The sequence below is a fragment of the Salvia miltiorrhiza genome, chromosome 5 (assembly GCF_028751815.1).
Source record: "Salvia miltiorrhiza cultivar Shanhuang (shh) chromosome 5, IMPLAD_Smil_shh, whole genome shotgun sequence".
In the NCBI taxonomy this organism is placed as follows: Eukaryota; Viridiplantae; Streptophyta; class Magnoliopsida; order Lamiales; family Lamiaceae; genus Salvia; species Salvia miltiorrhiza.
In genome coordinates this window covers 11,007,684-11,035,396 of record NC_080391.1, presented here as the reverse complement: position 1 = coordinate 11,035,396, position 27,713 = coordinate 11,007,684, and the positions used below count along the sequence as shown (strand labels likewise).

At 36.8% G+C, this 27,713-nt stretch overlaps 3 protein-coding genes across 4 annotated transcripts; 1 reads left to right on the top strand and 2 right to left on the bottom strand.

Annotated features, from left to right (window-relative positions):
* Window positions 1–96: 96 nt before the first annotated feature.
* LOC130985982 (protein FORGETTER 1) lies at window positions 97–18,744 on the top strand. 2 transcript variants are annotated; one of them, XM_057909236.1, is made up of 31 exons: window positions 97–817; window positions 4,504–4,569; window positions 4,662–4,835; window positions 4,915–5,045; window positions 5,182–5,258; window positions 5,800–5,978; window positions 6,080–6,157; window positions 6,794–6,926; window positions 7,534–7,594; window positions 7,662–7,743; window positions 10,148–10,276; window positions 10,389–10,532; window positions 10,691–10,790; window positions 10,884–11,012; window positions 11,504–11,571; window positions 11,681–11,853; window positions 11,968–12,061; window positions 12,142–12,239; window positions 12,316–12,451; window positions 12,573–12,679; window positions 13,939–14,034; window positions 14,123–14,210; window positions 14,312–14,508; window positions 14,599–14,722; window positions 14,833–14,910; window positions 15,000–15,118; window positions 16,395–16,448; window positions 16,534–16,636; window positions 17,794–17,922; window positions 18,213–18,324; window positions 18,415–18,744. In XM_057909236.1, exons 1-31 carry the CDS (start codon window positions 362–364, stop codon window positions 18,447–18,449), a joined length of 3,750 nt encoding a protein of 1,249 aa, XP_057765219.1. In that variant the 5' UTR covers window positions 97–361; the 3' UTR covers window positions 18,450–18,744. The 2 variants fall into 2 exon arrangements, 1 of the variants encoding a protein (XP_057765219.1); XR_009089129.1 differs by lacking the exons at window positions 16,395–16,448; window positions 16,534–16,636; window positions 17,794–17,922; window positions 18,213–18,324; window positions 18,415–18,744 and having other exon boundaries at window positions 14,312–14,513; window positions 15,000–15,061.
* Window positions 18,688–20,395, bottom strand: LOC130985985 (metacaspase-4). Its single transcript, XM_057909239.1, has 2 exons — window positions 19,873–20,395; window positions 18,688–19,773 (listed from the first exon to the last, which is right to left on the bottom strand). Exons 1-2 carry the CDS (start codon window positions 20,216–20,218, stop codon window positions 18,896–18,898), a joined length of 1,224 nt encoding a protein of 407 aa, XP_057765222.1. The 5' UTR covers window positions 20,219–20,395; the 3' UTR covers window positions 18,688–18,895.
* Window positions 20,396–24,089: 3,694 nt separating this feature from the next.
* LOC130985986 (peroxidase 7-like) lies at window positions 24,090–25,782 on the bottom strand. The gene is made up of 2 exons (XM_057909240.1): window positions 25,422–25,782; window positions 24,090–24,877 (listed from the first exon to the last, which is right to left on the bottom strand). The coding sequence occupies exons 1-2, from the start codon at window positions 25,656–25,658 to the stop codon at window positions 24,131–24,133; spliced, it is 984 nt and encodes a 327-aa protein (XP_057765223.1). The 5' UTR covers window positions 25,659–25,782; the 3' UTR covers window positions 24,090–24,130.
* Window positions 25,783–27,713: the final 1,931 nt, after the last annotated feature.

Genomic DNA, 27,713 nt, shown 5'->3' with positions numbered 1-27,713 from the left:
GGCGTGCCTCGCACGTGGGGTGGAGGCGGGAGTGACTGCGGCCGTGTCTGTGTGCGCGCATAACTAAGCAGGCGTCCGTCAAATTTGGAACGTGGAGAGTCACGCACACCCACCCACCCACCCTCACCGAGAGAGCGCCAAACCCAAACGGAAATCCCCCTCTACTTTTTTATTCCTTTTGCCGCTCTCTCTCTCTCCCCTGAAAATTCACCTCACCTCACCCCAACCAAACCCTCATATTAACGTACCTTCAGTTTTTCAAAATCGAATCCAATTTCCTCCTAATTCTCACCACTTCACTCATCACTCAATCCTTTCCCATCTCCACCAATCCACAATTTCTCCCTAGCTGCATCTCTCCATGGGGCAGCCCTCGTTGCCGCCTCCGCCAATTGCCCCTCCACCGCCACCGCCGCTCCCGCCGCCGGCTCAGCTCGGTGCCGGCCCCGCCGCTGGGTGCCAGGTGCGCTGCGCCGGTTGCAAGATGGTGCTTACCGTGATGCCTGGCCTGACCGAGTTCGTCTGCCCTACGTGCCAGCTACCGCAGATGCTGCCGCCCGAGTTGATGCGGTCCAACCAGGCCCAGGCCCAGGCCCAGCAGCAACGGACTGCCCCGGCCCACGGCATCGATCCGACTAAGATCCAGCTGCCATGCGCCAACTGCAAGGCCATACTCAATGTGCCGCATGGCTTGTCTCGCTTCAATTGCCCTCAGTGCCAGATTAGTCTCGCCGTCGATCTCTCCAAGATATCGCAAGTGTTGCCTCCTCCAGTCCGCCCTCCTCTGCCTCTGCCACCGGCCGAAGAAGTCAATGAGGTTTTCCTTTTGTTGAATTTCTCATTTCGATTTTCGCCTTCTATTTGGTTACTGTCGATGATCAGATTTTGAGTCGTTATAGGCTGACAAGTGTAATGCTGGTGTGGTGTGGTGTCAATTCGAGTTAGATACTGCAAGGCTAATTATGGGATGCAATTCATCCCTTTGAATGACATTTAATCTTTTGAATTGTAGCATGCCATGCATAGACGCTTGACATGTTTTTGGGTCTCAATGGATGTAGCTTTGGTGGATAAGTTGTTTTGAGACAAAGACCTTAAAAAGTGAAATTTCCTATCGTGCTTGTCTGCTTGACTATCTGACCAAGGATATTAATATTTAAGTTGTTCTCGGCGGAACAGAGTTCAGTATAGTCTGAGTTGTTTCTGAATAATTTGCTATCATAAATGATATGATCCTGTCCTAGCAATGAAGGGATTTGTTATTAGCTTCACATAAATGTTCTTACATTATGATAACCACGTTAAGACCTGATGATCAATATCAGGTCTTCTTTTTTATATTTTCAGTTGCGAATCCGCTGATCTCTAATATCTAATCTTTAGAAGATGGAGAAATGGATTTATAAGATTTTCAGCGTGTATACAAATTTGCTTCTAATCTTGCCTTCGAATGCTAGATTATAATGGAAGCTAGTGTTATTTTTCAGAGCTGAAACTGTACCTTAGGATATCTTACCTTCATTCATTTGTATTATGTGAATAAGGCTCATCCATTTGCTTCAAACATGCAACTCAAAAAAGCATTTCTTCAAACTAATCAATTATTGACCAATTAGTTTCTTGAATACCTGTCTTCCAAGGGCTCAAAGGTCCACAAGTAGATAGTTTAGCTTAAGTTACCAATAACTTACATAAGTAACTAGTAACTCATGTAAGCTACCAGTAACTTATCGTAAGTTACCAACAATGTTTCAAAATACGCTTTCTGAGGCAGTCCGAGGCACAAAACCAATGTGTAAATCATAAAAAACACATAAAACTATACCTAATATCATAAAACACATAAAAACATAGTAAATATTCCAAAACATATAAAAACATAAGTTCTTAATTACTCATAAGTCTTTACAATCCTAAATTGAAGTCTGATACTAATATTTATTAGTCTTAGACTTCAATGGAGATTCGGAGAAGAACGCAATGTGCTGTGTGGGAGAAGACAGAGAGATGGAGAGGGCGAGAGAGGGTGAAAGAGGGAGCGACAACAGCAGAATATCTCTGTGCGTCTGTGGCTAGGTTTTTAATTTTTAGAAGTTATTTTTTTAATTTTAATATGTATATTAAACCTAAATCTTAAAAGCCCATGTAATTAGGGTTCAATTTAACTAACCCATCTAATTTCGCACGCTAAAGCCCATTAAATTGCGCTGAAAAATCTGAAATTACACACATATCGCGAGGCACACGCCTCTGACCGCCTCACTGCGCCTTGGACCTCCTCAGCCACGAACTCAGGACATTTCCGATGAAGTGCTGCCTCACACATGTGCAAGGGCCGAATTGCCCCGATATGCGTCTCTTGACCGTTTTTTAAACATTGGTTACTAGTAACTTATCGTAATTCGTAAGTTAGCTGTAATTTGTCTTAGTTATAAGGTACCAGTAGTATATTAGCTTGAGCTACCAGTAACTTACTGTACTAGCTGTCTAGCTCACTCGCCCCTCATTCCTCCGATGCCTCTCTCCTGAATCACTGCCTCTCTCTGAATCACCCAAAAACTCCATTTATCTGGATTTATGTAGACCCCTTGGTGTCTAATTTAATTAAACTTAAGAGTATGTAGCTAGACAGGTCTCCTTTCCGAAATCTTATTTCTGGAAACATTTATGAAAAGCGAGACTGTAAATATTGATACCTTGAGGTTTCTAACAACTATATATATATATTGTGTTATCTCCAATGATTCTGAATAGAACATAAATACTATATTATTTTATTTCACATTTGCCTCCAAAGTTTTTAGAACTAATATTTTCTCTTTTTCTGTCAGCCTGTGCTTGCACCTTCTAGATCTGCCTATTATTTCCTTCTCTTGTATACTCAGAGAACACATTAAAGAGATGCATGGGGTATATGGATTATATCTTGGACTAGTAGTATGTAGCTTTCTAAATGTTGTTTTTGTTTCTTAGACCGTATCTATTTGCGGTGAGATTGCGTTTATGGTCGATTTTTTGATTGGAAAGGTAGATTACAATGTTCCGTAGAAACTATAATATGTTCTATCATTTTTATGTAGAGATTGACTTGTGTTAGGTTACTAATTGAGTTGCACAGCGAAACGTGGTTTCTTAATGTTCAGGCACGCTGGCTATTAGATATAAATACATTGTCTTATATAGTTCCTTTTCCCTTATGGACCCTACTTTTTAAAGCTTGAATGCACATTTGCTCTTCCCACCATCAGAACTGAAGTGCTCAGCCAATAATAAAAATAATAAAGAATGCAAATTTGGACCAGCTAGAAGAAATCAAATTGATCATGTAGAAGAAAGACCATCAAATTCACCAGCTCGAAGTACATTCATGATTCATGTAAACATGTTCAAATTGTTTCAAGCTTTATCAGATTGAGATGCAAGGTACTGGCTGCCTCACCTTAAATGGAGACATGTTGTGAAGCTTAAAACTCATGCTATACCTTGACATCAACTCTTGCAAAAACAAATTAAATAACAAGATTAGTATGAAGGAAACTGCTATTTGTTGAATTAGGTGAAGGTAGCTTGCTGTCCGTTGACCCAATTAGGTGGCTTTGGATAGAAATGGAGATCTGGGCCTATATATGCTTAAAAATATACTACCTCCGTCCCCAAAAAGTCTGCCCCAGTTTCCTTTTTTGGGTGTCCCCCAAAAGTTTGCCCCAATCTTCTTACTTTCTATTTTTGTACATGGCCCCACCATCAACTTTACAATTGCAACCCTTTAAACACTATTTTTGTACATGACCCCACCATCAAACAACTTTTTACCAGCTTTTATTAAAACCCGTGCCGCTCCCCTTGGAGCAAACTTTTGAGGGGCGGAGGGAGTAATATACAAGTGTGTTAAAGGGCATATCTGTGAGAAGATATCTCTTTTCAGGTACAATAGTGTAACTTGTCAAGCTACTATTACTGGCCCATATTTTTGGGTTGGGTTTTCCAGGGGTGGGCTTCTGATTCTTCTTCTTCAGTCAAGTTCAGCAAACCAGATCTCACACCACCTATAGAGTAAATTGCAAAAAAACCAATTGCTTGATTAGGTTTATAATTTTATCTATCAAGTATCAAGGCGTATCAAGCAATCCAAATGTGCCCCAGCTTGCTGTTTATCTATTTTGAATATGTAATGCATCCCTTACCCATTTTGCTAGAGGATCGTCTATTACTGAATAAAATCTGGGGTTTTGAGTAAGAAAATATCATTAAAAATTTGCCCAATGAAGTTGCCATATATGAGTTGGTTAACTCTAATGCTGATGTCTCATCCTGTTACTGAAAAGCAATTACTGAGTTCGACCTTAAACTGATTATATCGAGTTTCCTATTTTTGGTGCATGAATACATTGTGTTCATGAAATCTTGTCTTCTCTAGAGATGCCTTCTTTGGTATCCTTTTAACACAAGTGTTCATTGTTAAGAATCTTGTCGATTATTGATGCTTTCCCTCACACATACCAGGTGGCCATTGAAGTGGAGCGGGAAGAAGATGAAGGTGGATTGGCTGGAGAAACATTTACGGATTATGTATTCTCTCCAACCGTTCTTTGTCCTTTTTAATTTGCAGGCTTCCAAAAGATCTGGACTAATTCAGATAATGTTTTCTTCTGTTTGTTCAGCGACCTCCCAAGCTATCTATTGGTCCTCCTCATCCAGATCCTGTTGTGGAGACATCATCCTTGTCTGCTGTACAACCTCCTGAACCTACTTATGATCTCAGGATTAAGGATAAGTTAGAGAGTTCAAAAGCATTGTCATGCTTACAGATTGAAACACTGGTCTATGCTTGTCAGGTTGCTTCAAAGAACTGACACGCAGCTTCTTCTGTGCATCTCCAACATAACTTATCGTAAAATTACCTTTTTGTGACAGAGACATCTCCAGCACCTCCCTGGTGGTGATAGAGCTGGCTTTTTTCTTGGAGATGGTGCTGGTGTGGGTAAAGGAAGGACCATTGCTGGGTTAATATGGGAGAACTGGCACCATGGGAGACGAAAAGCATTGTAAATATTCAGCATTAACCAATGTTCCGTTATCGTGCATTAAAAATGGCTAGTTATGAGACATCAATGAGCTGATCGCTGAATGCTGAGTTCATTATGATTTTTTTGGATTGTACTTTACTAATGACCTATGCAGGTGGATATCTGTAGGTTCTGACTTGAAATTTGACGCTAGAAGAGACTTGGATGATGTTGGTGCAACATGTATTCAAGGTTGGTTTGGACTATAATCCTGGGTTTATCTATAATCTGCTGGGAAGTGGATTTTCTTGGTAATTTTTGTTTAGCGACTTTTTACTAGTTCAATGTTGATGAAAATAAGAGAGCATTCAGATGCTGCCTTGCCCATTGATTTTTATTACTGAATAGGTTTAAATATCAAATTGGTTTCTGTTATGATATATTCATATGCTCGGATCAATTCAGCTGCATCACAGAAAGAGCCATAATGTTTAGATTACGCCTTTCATTGTTATGTTATTTTACATTTGGGGGATGACATACAATCTCTACATGTCAACAATTTAAATGATCTGAATGGAAAGTTAGTGTTCCATAAATGAACTAATAGTGAATACAGGTAGAAGAACACTTCTCATAGTTCATTCTATTTATTATTCTGACTGTTATATATATCTTATTTGCTTGGCTATGCTGTTCCATACTTTTTGTATTAGAAAATGAACCATTTGTTGATTTCATTAACCTACTTTTCTAACATTTCAGTTACATTTGTCATAATTTTCCTTTGTAGTTCATGCTCTGAACAAGCTGTCTTACTCTAAGCTCGATTCCAAGGCTGTTGGCGTTAAGGAGGGAGTTATTTTCTCGACTTATAGCAGCCTCATTGCATCCTCTGAGAGAGGACGTTCACGTTTGCATCAGCTTGTGCAATGGTTTGGTGATTTGGATGGACTTATTGTATTTGACGAGGTAGGTTGTTTTAAAAGGCATCCTTTTGACTTCTATTGGCTTGTAATAATATGATCAATGATGTAATGGACTCTTTTGTTAATATAAATCTATTATTTTAGTGTCATAAAGCAAAAAATCTGGTCCCTGAAGCTGGGGGGCAGCCAACAAAGACGGGCGAAGCTGTTCTTGATATCCAGGTGGCACTCCACTACTTTTGCTATAGAATAAAATGTTATAAATGTTATTCTCAAGGTGTGTGTGTGATACTTAATAGTTTTATTTATTTTTGCTCCAAAAAGTAGAGCACTTGCTGCTATCGTCTTCCCTCTGTCTTTTCTTCCTTTGCTTCTACTGATTCATATACTATGGGTTAGACAACAAATTTGGATCAATTAACCCATAACATATTTCAGTTTGAGCTTTTAGAACATTATATGGACTAATGGAAGTTTCTGCTAACATAATACATCACTGCCAGAAGAAAGCAACCAGATAATGTTATCAAAGCATTTATGTACTTAATAGGTATGAAGAAGCTTATGTTGCAATAACGTGCCTGTCTCATACAGCATCCTGAATTTTATTTTTAATTCTTGTTATCTAAATGATTATATTTTAAATTTTGTGGTGCTGTATTAATTGTATTTCTCCTAATGCTGGTTGTTTGCCATAGCATTTGGTTGCTATTGGTTCACATATGTGCTGCAGTCTTTACTTCTAGTGAACCTATGTAATTCAAGACCTTCACACGCTCGTGTGAAGGTCTGTAATGTAGCATATACGTGCATGATTTAACGGATATTTTCTTTTGCTTCTGAATTTCTGTAATGTAGGCCAGACTTCCTGAAGCTCGTGTCATCTATTGCTCAGCAACTGGTGCTTCTGAACCACGCAATTTGGGTTATATGGTTCGCCTCGGTCTTTGGGGATCTGGAACATCTTTTCTCAACTTTCGTGATTTTTTAGGTGCAATTTTCATTCGACATGTGCCTATCCGATTAATATGCTCTTAGTATTGGGTTGAACATTAATACACACTATTTCAACATATTCATGTAATCTGAACATTCGAATTGTTTGCTTAGCAAACTTCTTTTCCCAGATCCAAGGGCAAATTCGTGTTCTCGAAATTCCACTTGCTATATTTCATTCAAGAAATTCTATCTGGGAACTCTTCCACATATTTGGAAAGAATATAATGCTTGATGTAGTGAGTTGTTTAACAATGGAAAGAACTAATGCGAGAAGGAACACAATTATGTGAGGAATTGCTCATCATTGGTTAATGTGCTTTGTTCATTTATAATGTCCTTGATGGATTTTGAATTTGTGGTCTATCTTTCAGTTGAATTCTGCTCATGCTCTTTTTCTCTCTCCACTTGCATACTTTTTTGGCCCCTCAAATAAGATGTGGCATGGAGTGGGCAATCAGAAATGTTCCAAGTTTGTATAAAGTTTTGAGATTGATATTATATTATGTCGAGTTTATTTGTCTTGTTTTCCAGCATCTACTTCTTATCATATAAAGTAGTTCTGTAAATGATCATTAATAGTTATTTGTTGGTTCTTGCAGTTGCAATGGAAAAAGGGGGTGTTGGAGCTTTGGAACTTGTTGCCATGGATATGAAAGCAAGGTTAGAACATTTTTCTGGATATCTTGCAAACTCCTAGATTTTAAATTGAAAACGTCTTCAATTTTAGGGGGATGTATGTTTGTCGCACGCTGAGCTACAAAGGCGTGGAATTTGAAGTTGTTGAAGTTCCACTGGAGGCCAAAATGACGGTTTGTTCAATATCACTTTGTTTTACTGCCAGAAATAAGGATCTAAAATGATGTTGATTTGTTTTTGTAAGATCTATACTGTTTCCCTATGAAGCACAAATATGTTATTCTGCCCATCATCTGCGTTTTAATACGCAAAAAATACGAGTACGCGAATATAAATACGTATTATTTTTATTTTATTTTATTTTTAATTTTAGGGTTTGAGAATACGTAGTGTAAAACGTTTTTCCGACGTGAAATACGTTTTGACCAAACCTGAAATGGAGAAAACTTACGCGGTGCAACATCTTCTTTTCATTCTATTTCAATTCTTACTTCCCTAAACCCTACTCGAGATCTAAATCGCTGCCGGCTGGACTGTCGCCTTTAACGCTGCCACTCGCTTCCTCACGCCGTCTACCCTACTCGCTTCGTGTTGCCATCTGCCCTAATTCCTTCTTTTGTGCTTCTTCACTTCATCGAGGTGTACTGGAAACCCTAATATGTGTGGGATAAGGGAGTGGCTGTGTGGGTTTGTAAATTAAGCTAGGGTTTGTTAGTGGGCTTGTGGGCTTCATTATTTTGGGCTAAATTTAACTAGTTAATTAGGCTAGGATTTGATAGTGGGCTTGTGGGCTTCATTATTTTGGGCTAATTCTAACTACTTATTTACTCTATTTGTTATGAATGTGCTTATATGATTAATTTTATTATTTATAAAATTATTTAGAAAATATAAACATATTTTCGATGTATTCGTATTGTGATTTATTTGGAAATGGACCTATTTTTGTCCCCGTATTGTATTGTATTGTATTGTATTGTATTCATGCTTCTTAGCTGTTTCCTATTCAATATTAACATTTTTGATTTATATGTATAGGAATGGGATTAAATAAAAACAAATCTTAACCTATAAAATAAGAACCTTTTGTAGCCCTTAGATTGAAAATTTACGGTGAATTCATCAATGTTTAGAAGAAGTTCGTGGTATTGGGTTCGAAACCCCATGGGAGGCTAAAATTCACTTAATATGAATTCATCATTTTTCACAATGAATTATCATATTTCACAACGAATTCATTAGTTCATTGGTTATACTATAAAGGATGTTTGTACAAGAACCCATCCATTTATATATATATATATATATCTATATAGGGTGTGGTTCTAGAGAGAACTACATTATTTGTGAAAATGTGAGAACCATCAAATCTAATGCATCTACTGTAAAAATTAATGCATTCGCTGTTAAAATTAATGCACTCAAAAAAATAAAAAAATTGCTCATTTCAGGATTCGAACCCAGGATTTGCATTCATCCAACAAGATTATGCATCCACCGTAGATCTTGATGATCGAATGGCTGAAAATGGTTCTCCGTTCTTTTATTTAGTGGTTCTTTCTTTAACCACTCCCTATATATATATATATATATATATATATATATATATATATATGAGAACTATTTTTAGTCATCTGATCACGAAGATCTATGGTGAATGCATCACTTGTGTTCGAATCGCAGGAGGGGTAGAAATCCATTTTTTTAGTGCAGTTAATTTCACAGTGAATGCAGTGACTTTATACGTTCAGTCCATTGCTCTCATGTTTTCTTGCAATGTAGTTCTCACGAGAACCAACCTCTATATATATCTAATCAAAATACCCTCACAACCTTGTGGTCGTGGGTTTGAGCCTCACCATGGACAACAATACAATTAATATGAATTCGTCATTTTTCACAATGAATTCACCATGCTATAATAGTACTTATTTTATATTCTAGGGTGGGGGTTGGGGGGTGAGGGATTGTAGTATAACTGTACTCAACGTATAGTCGTATATATATATATATATACATACATACATACAACATTATACATGCATTTTTCAATTTCCCATCTATTATTAGATCTGTACGTGTTCACAACCAATATTGTTTAGGATGACATTTCCTTGATGAAATAACCCAATAAAATGTGAGTTTGACGACAAGAATAAGTAAGCTGATAATAAGTGATCCTCTGTCAGAAAAGTCGAGTAAGTTGCTTTATGATTTCACATCCCTCCCTTGACATATAGAAAGCATAATCACTGTGGGAAATAACCCATTGCTCAACATAAAGGGACTAATATTCTGTAGTACTAAATTGAAGTATCCTAGCCTTAGATAATGTTGTACTATTTCAGTACTAAACATAGGGTAAGAAAGTTGAAATAAGATAAGATTGCTTTATTTTTTCTTTAGATAGTGCTGTACTATTTCTGTAATCGATATATTACTGATATTATTAGTTTATTATTTGAATTTAATGAGTATGTCAGTATGTGTACTCCCTGTTCCTTCCTTTTGTAGTTGGATATTTCTCATCTTGTATCCTATGTGGCTATCTTTACTAGTTTTTTTTGCTGGTTTCAGGAAATGTATGAAAAAGCAGCAGCGTTCTGGGCTCAGTTAAGAATGGAGTTGATAACGGCTAGCACATTTCTTGCAAATGAGAGGCCTAATTCGAGTCAAGTGTGGAGATTGTACTGGGCAAGTCATCAGGTACTATAGTAAAAAAAATTAGCTTCGAACATCTAACCTTTTCATATACCTCACTTTTCATTATGGTTATGTGTGTGTGTGTTTTTTGTTCTTTTTTTGGTGTTCTATGCAGCGCTTCTTTAGGCATGTATGTATGTCAGCTAAAGTTCCTGCAGTGGTTAGACTTTCTAAACAAGCATTGCTGGAAAATAAGTGTGTGGTTATAGGCCTCCAGAGTACTGGGGAGGCAAGGACTGAGGAAGCTATTACTAAATATGTAAGATTGTTCTCCACTTTGTGTTTTTGTGCAAGTCAAATTATAACTTGAACTTAAACATCCAATGTTGATTTTCATCTTTATGATAGATATTTCTGATGGATTTCATTGATATATTCTCTAAATAACTTCTTGAAACTTTTCACTGCATTGTATAGGGTCTGGAGCTTGACGATTTTATATCTGGGCCTCGTGAGTTGTTATTGAAATTTGTTGAGGAAAATTATCCGCTTCCAGATAAGCCTGAACCACTTGCAGGTATCTTCTTGTAATATGATAATTCTTTTTATAACTTCTCTTTTGTCTGGCCTGTTGTAGACTTGTAGTAACTTCATTTTGCGATATTTGCAGAAGAAAGTGTAAAAGAGCTTCAAAGAAAGAGGCATTCAGCTACACCTGGTGTTTCATTTGCAGGGAGGGTAAGGAAAGTTGCTAAACGGGAGGCTGAAAGTGAAGAAGAAAGCGAGTGGCAATCTGAAAGTAATTTATCTGATAACTTCTTTCAGCAAAATCAACAATCTATTTTGATACCCTGAATCCAGCTTTTCACAATTTCGACATTTTGTCACTGCAGAAATTAATGGCTGTATGCGTACATTGCCCATCAACTTAGTTTTTTCCATTAACTAATTTATACATCTCCCTTTTTGAGTAGTTAGACTTCAGATTGTTTCTCTGGGAATCTTATTGAGGCAGTAAGTCCTTGTGCTTAAATAGTCTTCAGTTTCATTATTTATTTCACGTGTCACTGCTTAAATCTGAGAAATTTTAGAGTAGAAGAATAAAGACGAGCTATTTTGCTTTTGATTAGGTTGTCCTATAAACCCCTGAACTCCCTGTATCTGAGAATATGAAGCTCTCTACCTGTATCAGACCTGTAAAATGTGAACCATGTGATCTTTAATTTGCTACTTGCTTTTGAATTATTATGATTTTCTTTCATCACAGAATGATCTTTCTGTAAAATGCAGCTGACACTGAACCTGAAACTGAATCTGATGATGAGTTCCAGATCTGCAACATTTGCAATTCTGAAGGGGTATATGTCCTATCCCTTGTCCTTTGTGATAGATATGGCACGGATGATTTAGATAGCTGTTTTCTCATTATTCTTTTGTTTCTCATTGTATATATTTCCATGAATATAGGAAAGGAAGAAATTGCTTCAATGTTCATGTTGCAGCCAGCTTGTTCACCCTGCTTGTCTGGTTCCACCTGTTGTTGAAGTAACATCTGGGGATTGGTGTTGTTACTCGTGCAAGGAGAAAACAGAGGAGTTCCTCCGAGCTAGACAAGCCTACTATGAAGAACTGCTGAAAAGGTACCCTTGTTGAAAATAATTCATGCTTTCCTTTAAAGTATTTGGATTATCTCTTATTTGTCCTTATGTGTGTTTTTTTTTTTGACATTTTTGTTAATGAAAACATCTAATTAGATATGAAGGAGCCCTTGAACGTAAGATGCAAATTCTAGAAATTATACGCTCGTTGGATCTTCCTAACAATCCATTAGATGATATTGTTGATCAGGTAATTTCAGTATTCATACAGTACAAACAGAATTTCTTATCCAGGCACCTTATTCTATTGGCTGTGTGATATTGGTGCAGCTTGGAGGCCCTGATAAAGTAGCAGAAATCACAGGACGAAGAGGCATGTTAGTCAGGGCTTCAGGTGGAAAAGGTGTTACTTATCAGGCACGGAACACGTGAGTTAGGACACGTCCCTATGTCATTATTTTGAGTTGTGTTTGTGGTTTCTAACTCGTATGATGTATACTTTAGGAAAGATGTGACCATGGAAATGGTCAATATGCATGAAAAACAGCTCTTCATGGGTGGTAAAAAACTAGTAGCTATTATATCTGAGGCTGGATCTGCTGGTGTTTCATTACAAGCAGATAGAAGAGCCGTTAATCAGGTATTGTAGTTGGAATGTTTTCTTTCTAGTGGTTTTTGTGGCTGTGCCTTTGGATCATGCTTTTTTGGTTTGATGTCATTTTCTTGTTCATTTAAGTTGAATCATTTTGTTCTGGATACAGAGAAGAAGAGTTCATTTAACTCTTGAACTCCCTTGGAGTGCTGATAGAGCAATTCAACAATTTGGAAGAACTCACAGATCAAATCAAGCTTCTGCACCGGAGTACAGGTGGTTATGAATCAGAATTTCTGGTTTGATAAAAATCCTTTATGATAATTGTTGCAGCAATATGTGCAAACTGACTCTCACACTTGAATAGAAAAACTGGCAATAATGAGTTCTATGTACTTTGAAATATCCACATGTTTGAAAACATATAAAATCTACCTGCTTTGAATCCTAATATGTTCTTCCTCAAAACTTCATTTTATTGCAAGATTCTTTCTAGCTTCATTTCATGCCAAATTTTAATGCAAACTACATACCAAAATAATGTTATATCAACCTTTTTTGTGTCCTTGTGGGTTATATTGATGCTTTTCATAGTAATATTGTTAAAAGAAGTCTGAGAATTCTGTTTTTTGCTTTTTGTTTATGTTTGCACATCCAAATCTGAATTGCCTGCATGAAATATAATCATTGCATGATTGTGTAGAAACACGAAGCGATTTCTTCGTGCAGACGTGCAGTAGAGGAGTTTTCTCTACTGCACGACGTCCTATGAATTGTCTTCGCACAAAAGAAGAATTTAGTCTACACAACCCGTGATGAATAAGGGCACATTCGTTAATTTGGGTAGCTTTTACATATTTTGAAAGAAGTGGGTAACCTTTTACTTCAACAAACTGAGTGTGTATTTACAATTTTGACTCCAAAAAGAAGTGCCATTTCTCCATCTTCCTTTTGTACTCGAAGGCAACAAATTTTGTGCTAAAGTGATTGGATTTTGTTTAATATGCTGATTGAAGCGAATTCTCATGATTGCTGTACACAATGGTTGTGCTTATGATCTAATATAATCTCCCCAGCCCCATAACCATTGCATATTAGTACTTATCAACGAAAAAGGATAAAAAGAAAGTTTGTAGTGTTTATTTGAGAACTATGTTTACATTGTCAGTTATGAAAGTGCCTTTTTACTTGGAGTTTGTAAGTGAAGATTGTGAGACCCTCAATGTTGAAAACACTAAAATAGAACAATTGTGTTGTGATATTAAGACTAGGCATCATTGACAATTAGGTAGAAGATGTGGAATTCTGCATGAAATTTTTATATGGAAGACCTAACATAAACTGAAATTAGCAAATCTAGTGTCAAAATTGTACTTCACTTGTGTCACAAATGAGCTTGGAGTTTGGTGTATTGATAAAATTATTTGGCATAGTAGCATACTATGAATTGCTTACTGTCTTACAGTCCACAAAGTTTTAACACAATGTGGATCTCAATCTGATAGATGTAAGTACATTATTTATTATTCTTATAGGCTGCTTTTTACAAATCTTGGTGGCGAAAGACGTTTTGCTTCCATTGTTGCAAAGAGACTTGAATCTCTTGGAGCTTTGACACAGGGAGACCGTAGGTAATACCAATGTTGTAGTCAATAAGATACACTTGAGTTTCTTATGACCTGTCCCGCACTAGTTGGCTTACATCACCTTATATTGCAGAGCGGGACCATCTCTCAGTGCTTATAATTATGATAGTGCATTTGGAAAGAAGGCCTTAATGTTGTTGTATAAGGGACTCAATGACCAGGTGCCAACCTGGGTGTTTTTTTTTAATGTTGCAATGAAACTACCGAAACAAAAATTTATCTTTTGTGAAGTTCTAATTGTTATATTGTTTTGAATCATCAGGAACCTTTGGCCATCGTTCCACCAGGATGTTCATCTGAAAAGCCTGAAACAATAGAAGACTTCATGGTGAAGGGAAAAGCTGCTCTTGTATCTGTTGGGATAGTTAGAGAGTCTGGCCGTATAGTTGATTCAGACATGCAGGATGTTGGGCGTTTCCTGAACCGACTTTTAGGGCTCCCTCCAGTGATCCAAAATAGGTATGGCAGTGTATTTGACCAGTTCTAACATGTCAGGCTGTTTGATGATCATCAATAATAGTTGATGCTATTATGCTAATGGTATTTCAGGCTGTTCGAGTTTTTTGTTGGCATCCTTGATCTTCTTATTCAGAGGGCACGTGTTGAAGGGCATTTGGATTCTGGTATTGTTGATGTGAAGGCTAACACAATCGAGTTGCAGGGAGCACCAAAGGTTAGAAATTAGAATAGTCTTTACTGAATTTGTGGGTTTAACATTATAACCAGTTCTTAACATACTAAATTTTTTTCTCTATAAAAACAAAAACATACTAATTTTTTCAGACTGTTCATGTTGACAATATGTCTGGGGCATCTACTGTGTTGTTTACTTTCACATTGGATCGAGGAATGACATGGGAGGTATTCTATTTTACATTTTTCTTAAAACCAAGCAGATAAAATATACTGGTTTCTAAAAGATCATGTGTGTTTACTTTTGTTTTATGTAGGCTGCTTCCTCATTGCTTGAGGAAAAGCACAAAGATGATGCTGGATCAAGTAACAGTGGATTCTATGAATCAAGGAGAGAATGGATGGGAAAACGGCATTATGTTTTAGCATTTGAAGAGTATGTTTCTTCTTGAAATACATTTGCGTAACCATTATTATGATTATATAGTACATGGCTAAAGAATTTCTGTGACTAAATGTGCTTGGTTAAAGTGAGGCATACCCTAAATGTTATAATGCCTCAAACTGTTATCATAACCCTCAATGTCGCCATTGCTCATTGGTTGATGCATCTTGTTGGTGCTGGCCTTCGGCAATTACTCAGGTTGTCCATTCTATCATTTGAACTGGAGAATTGCATTGGTCACTGAGATCAAGTATCAAAGTACTGTTTAATTTAGATAATCTTTTATTAATTTTATTATAAATTTAATTATATTTAAAAAATAATTTATTGAAATAAGTTCAAGCTATCCAGACTTATTGTTGTTTAGTAAAAAATAATTTAAACAAATAATCTTTTAAACGAGCTCTTATTTACATCCTACTTTCTTTGTGATGTAAATAAGAGCTCGTTTATTGCCAGTCTCTCTCTCTCTCTCTCTTTCTCTATGTACTGCCAGTCCAGCAGCCTATCTCTTTTCTTACGGAGGTAGGTACCTATGTTAACAGGTATAATTTTGTGGCATAAATTGTACGAATTCCACTCATTCCTCCATCCTTTCAGTTCCATAGCCTCAATTATCTATCTTATCCAAGTGAAAAAGTAAAAAGGAATAGGTACTAAGCTCAGAACTAGGTTGTCTGGCAGGTTTTATGGTTTCCTAGGGTTTTGGGTGGTTCATGTGGGTCTATCGCAATCCATTTTCAATGGATGTTGGTAATTGGGCGAGCCTTTCTGCCCGTCTCTGATTAAAACGGATGGTCTAACTGAAGGTTATTTTTCTTAAGGGAGATCTGAAGTTTAAACATTTTATTTTATCAGTGTATTGTAACTATAGTGGCATGTCAATAATGGTTACTGTGCTAGATTGTGGAGGCACGGTTAGCTTTTTCAACATTGTTTATAGATATCAAAGTATTGTTTTTGCTTGTTAGTAGCTAGCTAATCTGATTAAATGCATCATTGTAAATATAAGTATATGCATAATGTGGAGAAAGAATGTCCACTTTTAGGATCCTGCAAGTAGCAGAAATGTGTTTTCATATACGGACGACATTATATTTCTTATTCCAACTTTTTTCCAGTTCCTGAACTTTTTTATCTTTTTTTTTGTGTGCCATCCTTACTATTTTATTTTGCTCTGGTGTAATTTTGCTAATATATGGAATAAACCTATAAGTATTCGTAGATTTTCCAGTTGTATGTCTAAATTTTATTATCCTCATTTCAGCTCTGATTCTGGAGCCTACAAAATTTTCCGGCCAAACCTTGGGGAGTCTATCAGGTGCATAGACATTCCGATCCAGAATTTCACATGATTTTCTTATTAGTTTCTCCGATAGGCTTCTGATATCACTTACAATATCCAGGGAGATGACTCTAGCAGAACTAAAAGAAAAATATAGAAAACTTTCAGCTCTTGAGAAAGCTCGTAGTGGCTGGAAAGGTGAATATGAAGTTTCATCCAAGCAGGTAACTATGATCACGTATAAGTTATTGAACTAAGTTTCCTTAAGGGGGCGTTTACTTTGAGTGATAGGATTGATTGATTAAATATAGGATTGAGTATTTGTAGGATAAGATGGTCAAACAAGTGCAAAATTAATCAATCCTTAAAAGTAAATGGTAGATTAGCTTGGATTATTTTTATCAATCTATCCTATCACTCAAAGTAAAAGCTCCCGAAGTGTATGATAACTATCCACAATGACTTTGGTATGAACTTAATAAAATGTGAAAAGCTTTGATGTCTTAACCTTTTCTTTTATGGTTGAGGCATGTGCTCGTCTATTACAGCATGGTTATATACAAATAAAACTAAGGAAGTCTTCATTTAGAAATACAGAGTGCATATTCTTTCTAGAATGAAACTACGTTTGATGCGACCTAAATGGGATCTATTGCCGGTAGAAAATAAGAGTAGGTGAGATAAATGGAACTTCCAGGGGTTCCAAGCTCCTGTCATCTTATGAGTTGTTTAAATTGCACAATAGGAAGGTTTCCATCCATATGAAAGCAGCATTTAGGAGTCTGGTAGTTCTTGTGTTAATAATTTCATCCTATGTACAGCACGTGAATGACATGGCATTCAAAACCACCAATTCCTTTTGTGATTCTCACCTATGGAAACTGTTGTACTTGAGCTTTTCATTATGCTGCTCTTAAATTAAAGGAAACATAATGCAAACTAGAAGATATGGAGGCATTCAGTCAAAACAGTTGTGTAGCAAAGAATGATGAGATGCGAACTGAGGATGTTCTGGCCTAGTTATACATAGAGATCAGAGAAATAAAATATAGGTGTCTTAACATAGTGCATTTATATTGATTGTGTTCTCTATGGACTTCTGATATGTCTGAGCATAACATTGATGATTGCTGCTGTAATTTATCTTAGTAAGTTTATCATTGCTATTAAACCACTCCACTCCACATCTCATATTTATTTTATATTCCTCCCCCAACCCAAATATTCTGGCAGTATTTGCAAACAAAAGCTGTTATACAAAAATGTTTTAACACAAAAGAGCAAGGCTTCATTTACAATTTTTTTATGGCTTTATGATATCTGTTATGATGTTGTATTTTTACATTTAAGTTGCAACACCTTATTGAGGTTTCACATGCAGTGCATGCACGGTCCCAACTGTAAACTGGGCAGCTTCTGCACTACAGGCAGAAGGTTACAGGAAGTGAACGTTTTGGGTGGCCTCATTCTTCCTGTTTGGGGCACTGTTGAGAAAGCACTATCCAAGCAGGTTTGTTGATTTTTTGCTTTATTTAATGTATGATTCATGGTATACATGCATAGGTTAATAATATAATCTAGCAACATATGAAATGATTGAAATAATTGTAAGTAAAGACATGTTTCCTTGTGGTGATTCTTTACGCCCTCTAGACACAGAATCCTAGTTTACATAGGTCCTCGACATCTGTGATCCCTACAGACCAAAGTTAATTTTTTTGATCATTTATGCCTGCTGCTTTGGAAATGTTCTGTTAAATTAGCTATCTATTTAATTGACACATCGATTCATTTTTACAGGCTCGTCAAAGCCATAAAAGAATCCGGGTTGTGCGTATAGAGACCACTTCTGACAATCAACGAATTGTTGGATTGCTCATCCCAAATGCTGCTGTTCCAACAGTTTTGCAAGGTTTCTCTCTCTCTCTCTATATGTGGTTGTGGCCTTCTAGGTTTTGGAGAATAGAGTAATATTTATAAAATAAAATTGATATTTTGGCAGAACTGGCATGGGTTCATGAAATTGACGAGGAGTGAGAGTTGGGAGGGCTCAAACTTGTTTTGCCACTTTTTTGGGAGGAACGGTCTCCTAGACCTTTTGGGTTTGTGCTGCCAAGATGCGGCAGAATTAGGATGACTTCTAACGTGCTTTGGCGAAGCCAGCAACGCCCACATTTTTGGTGCCCATTTGTTCATATTCCAATTTTTAGGCCCCATTGGATATCTGTTTTTTGTATATTACTATTATAGCATTCATGTAATATAGGCAAACATATGAAGATTGTAACTTTCACAAACTCATCTTAAATACAAATTCCTTTTGCTCCTCTAACAAGTTCAATCACAATACTGCAATCGTGTTGACAGCTTATTCGGCCATTCAAACTCACAAAACAAGCAGCAAAAACAACACAAGCACACTTACATAGTCACTCTGAAAATATCACAATAATGGATTATTCAGCCGCCAACATGTGCCATCATCAGCAAACAAAAGGAGCATCAACGTGGTGATCGCTGCAGTATAATCCGGGACGCTGGGTGTAGCCCTGTTTCTGCAAAAGCTGCCTTGCCTTGGTCACCAGCTCTTGGTTACTCACTCTGCCATCGGATTCAGCAAGAATAGTCTGAATGGCGTTACTCAGAGCGCCATAAGCTTTACTGGCGTCGCCTGCAGGGGTGGCGTCCGCTGATGTTTGATCGGTCTGGCAGCCGCTGATGAGAATGCCGGTATCCGCTAGCCCTTTCTTGCCTGCTCCGGCATAGGCTTCCTCCTTGCTTCCAACATGGGTTGCCAATGCAGGTTCCGCGTAGCTCTCGTCGTTTTCTTGGAGCTTTTGCTGCATAAACTGCTGAGCTAGGCCTCCAACCATTCCCAAAAACCCCCCACCATCCCCTGCCCCCCCTTCACCTTTTATTTTGCCAAATATGAAATTCATGAACTTCTTGACCTTGGGGCTGGCATCTTCTCCGAAGACGTCGAAGAGGGTGGGCCGCAGCTTGCCCACATCGATATCTTCCTTGCCAGTTTTTTGCTTGAGCAACTCTATGAGAGTTGAGAGCGGTAGAGATTTGTTTTTTATGCCTTCACTTTCTTCACTTTCTTCAATTGCTTCTTCTTGGTCGTCTTTGCGTCGGCCGAATCGCGACTCAATTGCATCTCCGACGCTCCTGCGCAGGAAGTTCCTGAATCCTCCGGAGTCCTTCTCCTCCTCCTCTTCTTCTTCCCCGCTCTTTCTATGGCTCTCTCCAATCTGCTCCTTGGCCTCATCAATCAGTCCTCCGCTGTGACACGAATCCGACACGATCGTGATCTGGCACCCGCTCGGCACTTTGTCAACCAAATCTCTGAAATCATCATCTGATCACACAAATTAATCAATCATTCCAGCATCCACCAGATTCATATGACCGAAAAAGTAAAAATAAAAATGGTGGATCTAGAGAAAATGAACAACACCGGTTATAAGGTTCATGTCGGTGGGGACAATGCACTCATCGTAGCCGGTGTCGTCTTCCTCGCCGGTCTCGGCGGGAAGGCGGGTGCCGTGGCCACTGTAGTGGACGAAGAGGAAGTCACCGGGGCGGGCGGAATCGACGAGATCGGAGAGCGCGGCGCGTATGTTGTGGCCAGTGGGCTGCTTGTAGGAATCGTCGGTGTCGATGAGGACGGTGATGTCATCCTCCGAGAAGCCGTAACGGTCGATGAGGCAATCGTGCATCCGCCGCACGTCGTTGATGCATCCCTTGAGCTCCGCCTTGGTCCCAGGGTAGTTGCAGCCGATCAGAACAGCCTTCTTCGCCATGGTTAAGGTTGAAAAAAGCTTGATTGGATCAAGATGGTGAGAGTATATACTCCAATTTTAAATAAGGAAGGATGAGAAAGTCTTTTCCACATACAGTTGATTGGAGAGAGAGAGAGAGAGTTGAGAAGAGGATTGCAATTTGCACAGTGTCGGCACGCGCACGCGTAGGGGCCATTTCATTTACTATTATTGCTCCATTTTTCTATGCTACGTTATTACTCCTTTTCGTATTATTTTCTACTCTAATTTTTTTTACACCTTATATATATGATGAATTTATGATAAGTGCCCAATTAAGTTTACTTCACAAAAGCAGCCTTTGATTTATTTAAGGAACAGCCTTACGTTGATACGTTCAACCCACAATCCGTTTTGTGTTACTGTTAAGGGTTATCTGAGTTGCACGCACATCATTTTAGTTTTGGACCATCGAAAAATTGCAACTTCACATCTAGTTGTCGTCTTATTATAAATGCAAACTTCGCGTTGCCAATTTATTTATTATTTTCTACGGATATTTTAAATTAATTCATGTTACGGTAGTGTTTCCAACTACTTTTCAATAACAATAACAATAAAATACAGAATAATTTAAGTTCGAAATAATTTTGTGCAAGATGGTAAGATCTTTCAAATGGGTCGTGATCGAATTTATTTGCAATAAGTCAGAATTCAATCATTAATTTTTTTTCAATTATACACACACACATATATAATGTTATTATAAACTTTGAATAATAAAATAATTATACTCTATACACTAATACAAATGTAAAGATAAATAATCCAAAACTGACTCAAAAGAATATACTCCCTCCGTCCCAGCTTTTTGTATCCACTTTTAAGTGGATACAAAAAGCTGGGACGGAGGGAGTATTAATTATAAGATCCAACCTACTTAATTAGATACCAAAACATTACATTAATAATCGAGGATGCAAAATTTTAATATGTATAATAAATTTTATTGCACAAGATTTTTAATAATTTATGCAAATAAATGAAAGAAATAAACCAAAAGGAAATAAAGAACATTAATTAAAATTATCGAAAGAAAAAATAATACTAAAAGAAGAAAATAGGTTAAATAAGATAGAGAATAGATTTCTAGTTATAAAGAAAAGATGGGATAGATAAAATAATTTGAAACTTCAAACATCTAAGTTTTCATCATAAATTGATTACTATAAGGTGTGGTTTCATGAAGAATGCTATATATTAAGAGAATGAAGAATGACAATAAATCAAGAAATTTTATGAATAAATTTATATAACACATGAATAGACATATTAATTTAATATGGTGAAAATCTTGTCATTTCCAGAATTTGAACCCAGGCGAAATGTCTATTCATACGTATCAATTTAATGTAGTATATTTGTATTAATTGCAATGTATGCATATTTATGTTTAAGCATATGCATATTTACATTTAACAATAATATGCTTTTTTAGTCACATAACCCCGCGTCCAAGGGCAAACCGCATCAGGTGGTGGTATTCAACATTATGCATATTTACGTTAAATATCATGTACGTTAAAAAAAATTAAAAAAATGCGAAAAACTCCAAACTACCAAACTTTTAAAGGACAATAATATCCCTTTGCGTTTTTTGTGCTTAAAGGCCTATGCCATGTCTCGCATGTTTATGTGTCTACGTAAATAAAATGTATGGTCTAAATTCATTACTACATACTCCATCTGTCGCAATTCAATAGGCCACATTTTCTTATTTGGATGTCGCAATTCAGTAGTCCATTTCCTCAAATGAAAAATCAATACATAACACACTCGCTCAACTGATTATTTACACCAAATATTATTGGTGCCCACAAATAATTATTTCTCTTTTTACTTAAAAAAGAATATCTTCATTCTCTCTTCTGGTTTTTTTTTAAATAAATATTACCCTAAAAAAGTTATTTTTCCGCATATTTTATTATAAACTATTCATTTCTTAATATTCGTATCCAAACCATGTGCCTTATTGAATTAGAATGAAGAGAGTACTATCTAAGACTCGAGTATCGTATAATCTCATTCCTATAGTACTCCCTCTATTTTTTTCAAGTGTCCCATGGAAAAAAAAGTACATATATCAAGGAAGTTGGAGTATTACCTTTGTGCCCATATTTATTATTTTCAAAGTGTAATAAATTTATTCTCAAATTTTGAAATAAGACACTTAAAAAAAGGTAAAGTAGGAACTTTGTCATTTTTTTATTCTGAAATTTTGAAATAGGACACTTAAAAAAGAACAATAAATTTATCTTAATAGGATACTTAAAAAAAACGGAGGGAGTATATATTTCACTACTTGTAAGTAGGGCTGTCTAAATGGATAACGGGTTTTGGATAATCCAATAACCGAACCGAAATTCTCGGGTTTGGATACCCGATAACCGAAATTTTCGGTTATCGGGTCGATTTCGGTTAGTGATTTTTTAAAATTTTCGGGTATCGGTTAACCCGATAACCGATTCGGGTTAACCGAATACCCGAAAATTATTTTATTAATTATTTAATATATGTATTATATATAATATATTTGTAAATTAAAATTAGAACTTTAGAAATTAGAAATGAACCAGAGGCCAGAACCCCAAGCTCCTCTTCAGCCCGCCTACTCCCAGCTCCCTGAATCCCGTCGGCCGTCGCTTTGTCCGCCTCCTTCACCCTCTTCAACGTCCAACGTCGTCCACCACCCTCCGTCGGCTCCTTCCCTAAGCGCGACCTGCCCTAAGCGCGAGTCCAGTCCAGGCCGCTCCAGCCTCCAGTGCAGGCCCTTCCGCCACGCCGCCGAGCTCCGGCAACCGGCAGTCCGGCAAGTATGGTTTGTTGAAGGGTTTCAAATTAATCCTATTCCAATTTTAGCTGCATCTGAAATTAGATTCATTTTTTTTGGAATTTCTTTGAAATTTTAGATGCATATGAAATTAGATTCATAGGGGTGGCATTCATTTTCTAGCGTGATGTAGCGTGAAATTAGATTCGAACTAATTGCTTTGAATTGTTTTGGATTTGTTTTGCTTTGAATTTACTTATGAGCTGGATTTCTTTGAATTTTCTACCCGATTTGTTTTGCTTTGGATTTACTTATGAGCTTTGAATTTTATTTTTTAATGGGTATTTCGGATACCCAAATAATCCAATCGGTTAACCGAAACGGTTATTGGATAACCGAACACCTAAAACGGTTCGGGAACGATTATTGAAATTTGGCAATTTTGGGTTCGAGTAATCGAAAATTCGGGTACGAGTAACCGAACTCGAACCGATCGACACCCCTACTTGTAAGATTGTCACGTACAAAATTTCTCCTTAACAAAAATATATGTTTCGGAAAGTGCATATGGTGATTGGAAAGGTACCCTCAAATCTTTGAAGTAATCAATTTGAATAAATTAGAATTAAAATCAAGATTTTTCTTGAAATGCAATTTCTATAATTTAATAACTAAATTTACAATTCCAAAATTTCGAAACGCAAATACGAGCACGTACGAGTTAAGGCGATCATCATAATTGGCGTATGAATAATAAATTAAGCAAAAGAGTTAACTTCTCATCCATCATTTTGACAAATTATGCAAAATGTATTCTAGAAAAGTTTAAATATCTATTACTACAATTTGGGGACATTATATCCATGTAAGGTTCAATGCTAAAAGTCTCCCTTTCTTCAATTCAAAGAAAAAAAGAAGAAGTAAAATTTGAATAATTGTAACTTTTTCTCAGCAATCATCCGATAAAAGAAGTTGCAACACTAGAGATACGAATAAAACAAATCATAGAAAAAAAATCAGCAAAACAAATATACAGCAAGCAGTCACCAAAAAGATAAGAAAGAAAAAGAAAAACCCGAAATATTGGTATAAACTCATAACTTATTAGAAGCAGGAATATTAATTCAATAAGAATTGAGAGAGCTACATTTGAATCTGACTTCACCCTCCTTCCGCGTCAGCACATTAGCATTCCCTAACTTCACCATCGACGCCGCAAACTGCGTCGTAAAGAGCTCCGGCTGCGACCCCATCAAGCTCGCCACGCTGCCCGTTCTCATGTCCGAGTGCAGCAGCTGATCCGTCGACAGCAACCCCATCTTCTTCTCCAGATTCCGGTAATAAGCCGTGTCGAACTTCCGAGGAGTCCAGAAGTCCAGATTCACGTAGCTGCCGTCGGAGCGGCACTGCTTCTTCAAAACATTGACGTAGTTGGCGTTCATGGAGGGGTCGGCCATGCCGCTGCCGGTGAAGTTGTAGAGGCGCTGCTTGATGGCGTGGCAGCTGCATCTCCCGATGGTGTGGGACCCCGACAGCACCACAAGGTCCACGAAGGTGAGCCCCAGTTTGTCGAAGAGGCCCAGTAGTTGGGTGATGTTCTCGTGGCCTTGCGGAACGGAGTTGGCTTCTCTGGCCAGGGAGATGCGCCCGTCCCTCCGCCCGAATGGGACCTCCCAGAAGGGCCCGCCGGCCAGGACGGTGGCGTCGCGGGCGGCGGCAGTCAGGATGTCGGCGCAGGAGACGGTTTTGGGGCATTGTTTCTCGACCTCGGCCTTGATCTCGTCGATGAGGCTGAAGCCCCGCAGGGTTTTGCTCGCCTCGGCGGCTCTCTCGCTGCCGGGGTGGTTTAGCAGCACCGAAGCGTCGCAACCCTGACAACAGATATGTGTTTCAATATTTATAACAATTCTGCCGACACATATATTTTTGTAGGGGTAATTGCTAAAAATTTCACCAACTTAATTTAACCAAATTTCAGTTTTCGACGCCTTCTATAATTTTTTGCACTAATAACATCACTTTTAAATTGTAGCAAAATCGACACATGGCATTTCATTTTTTTGATTCTTTTATCTTCCATTCTCCAATTTCAATTTAATTTTGTGATTATTAACAGGGATTTATTTCATCAAATTAGGCCATATAATTATTTATATTATTAAATTTTACTTTTTATTAGTTAATAATTCATTATTAGGGAATATAATTTTTAAAATATAAATTAAGTATATCCATTTTCTTGAATGTATAGATTGATCTATTAATAACATAATCCAATACGGACAATTTGCAGCAAATTAACGTGTGATATGGTTTTATTTTTATAGTGCTGTATATCAGAATATAATTTGTAATGCATGCATATATGTTGGTTGCATTGAATTTGTAAATAGCGAAGAAAGTAAATGGGAATACCCTGACGGCGCAGTCGTGGAAGTGGAGGCGAATGATGCTAGCAGCCATAGTGTAATCTCTTTTAAGCCAAGCCCTCATTTTTTGATCGATTATGGATTCAAGATTCGGACATGATTTGTGATAATAAGCTGGTGACAGAAAAGCAGCGGCGGGAAGCACAGCGCCGCCTCTCACCACCGTAGGAGAGACATGGTGAATGCTGATAACCAAAAATATAGCTGCAAAAAGCCACCTCATTATTCTGGATATCGATCAGTTTCTTCATTTGTCTTTAATATTTATATGAATCGGCCGAGAAGAAAACGTGAGCAGCACTAGATGAGATAATGAGACGCTCCCATGTTCCAAATTTAGTTTAATCAGTCCAAAGATGTGATAATGCTCTATTTAAATATATATAGTTTGAGTTGCATCTGAGAACGCCAGCATATTCAATCATGGATATTGAATTAAATCAGTGAGTTAGCTACAAATCCTTGATTCTGGTGGAAAAACTAACTGTCCATCTCCTAAATAAATTAATCATTATCAGACAGATCTCAGACTTTGAATAGATCGTATAACTGTTTTGGAGCTAAGGAAAACCATGAAATAGCTGGTTGAATTATGTTACATTAAAACTTAAATTTTCATTAAACATAAAATTACTTTTCGAATTCTCCAGAGATAACAAAGATTTTTTAATTTTATCAGAACTTTGATTCCTAATCAAGATGGTTAAAGTGATAATTTATCTACTGTTGAGTGTTGACATTTGTTCTCTACATATAAGGTCACATTTTTCGTTGACTTATGTCACGACGCGTGTATGGCTTATGCTAGATGAAATCATATATTCAATTGGTGGGAATGAGCACATATAGCCATCTTTCATAAAAATATAAGTTTTATAGCCTTAATTTATAATAGATAAGTTATATAGTCATTTTAGACTTAAAAGACTATAACATTCTTTGACTTTTTTGTACTAGATGGTGTACTCGATGGCACCATCGAGTATACTATCGAGTACTCGATGGTGTACACGGTGGTGTCATCGAGTACACAATCGAGCAATGAAAAAACTGAAGATTTTCTATAACACCATCGAGTAATCGAAGTACTTGATGGTGTACATGATGGCACCATCGTGTACACCATCGAGTACAAAAAAGTCAAATGGTGTTATAATCTTTTAAACTTAAAATGGCTATATAACTTATCTATTATAAACTAGAGCTATAAAACTTATGTTTTTATGAAAGATGACTATAATAAGATTTCCCTCCACAATTGTATATAACATTTTGATACCATATTTATGTTAAAATATGAGGTATTTAATAAAGGGCACAATATGTATTACCAACTTATAAGTTAGATACATAATACAAATCTGAATTGTATCATTTATTAAACATTACTTTTTGTCGTAATTTTCTTTTTGGTCGATCCACAAAAATATCGTCACTTTCCATTTATAATAGTAGGGTCCACATAATTTTATTATTGATATGACATTTACTCCACTTTATAACCATAATTTATATATATATTAATTAATTTAAAATTATATTTTTAGTGAGGCCTTTACTCTACTATCAATCATTTTATTAAAATTCGTATTATTCACAATGTGTTAATTTTTTTGTGGACGGAGGCGAAAGTAATAGATTAAACTATCTCAATTTCACCCTCCTACCATAAATTAATATACTCCCTTCATCCCCCAAATAATTTCCTAGGTGGGAGGGGCACAAGTTTTAAGATAAAAATGTGAAAATTAAGAATAAATAGGGTATTGAGAGTTTTGAAAAGGTGATAAATAAGAATAAATAAGTTATTACTAGTGGCAGGGTATAGTCCAAAAATAGAAAGATAAGTTCTTTTAGGGACGAACAAAAAAAACAGTTAGGAAGTTATTTGGGAGATGGACAAAATTTTACTCTGCTACCATAACTAATTTATAAAGCAGATAATTTAATACATTTAATTAAATATAATATTAATACTTTATACAATATAACACATCCTAATGAAATATATCAAACCTTATCCCATATTCTCAAGCAAACAAGACCTTAACTTATCGTTCCGTGATTGTGGAATATTTAGCTCACCGTGAATATTGCTTTTGTAACACCCTATTCTAGTTAGTGTGTTAAATTAAAGTTTAAATGAATACTTCATGCAAAGATCGCAAGTAATTAGGCTGTGATTTTAGTGAGAACCACATTTTCCCTCAGAACGTGAAAATCATTATATATAATTAATGCATTTGCTGAAAAAGTTAATGCATCTAATGTTAAATTT

Bases quoted from the DNA above. Each gene is read 5' to 3' on its own strand.
- LOC130985982 (XM_057909236.1), top strand. From the start codon at position 362: ATGGGGCAGCCCTCGTTGCCGCCTCCGCCAATTGCCCCTCCACCGCCA. The intron at 11,572-11,680 runs GTATATGTCCTA...CCATGAATATAG, and splicing joins ACATTTGCAATTCTGAAGGG to GAAAGGAAGAAATTGCTTCA. The intron at 16,449-16,533 runs GTGCATAGACAT...TACAATATCCAG, and splicing joins AACCTTGGGGAGTCTATCAG to GGAGATGACTCTAGCAGAAC.
- LOC130985985 (XM_057909239.1), bottom strand. From the start codon at position 20,218: ATGGCGAAGAAGGCTGTTCTGATCGGCTGCAACTACCCTGGGACCAAG. The intron at 19,774-19,872 runs GTGTTGTTCATT...TTGTGTGATCAG, and splicing joins CGACATGAACCTTATAACCG to ATGATGATTTCAGAGATTTG.
- LOC130985986 (XM_057909240.1), bottom strand. From the start codon at position 25,658: ATGAGGTGGCTTTTTGCAGCTATATTTTTGGTTATCAGCATTCACCAT. The intron at 24,878-25,421 runs GTATTCCCATTT...ATCTGTTGTCAG, and splicing joins TCCACGACTGCGCCGTCAGG to GGTTGCGACGCTTCGGTGCT.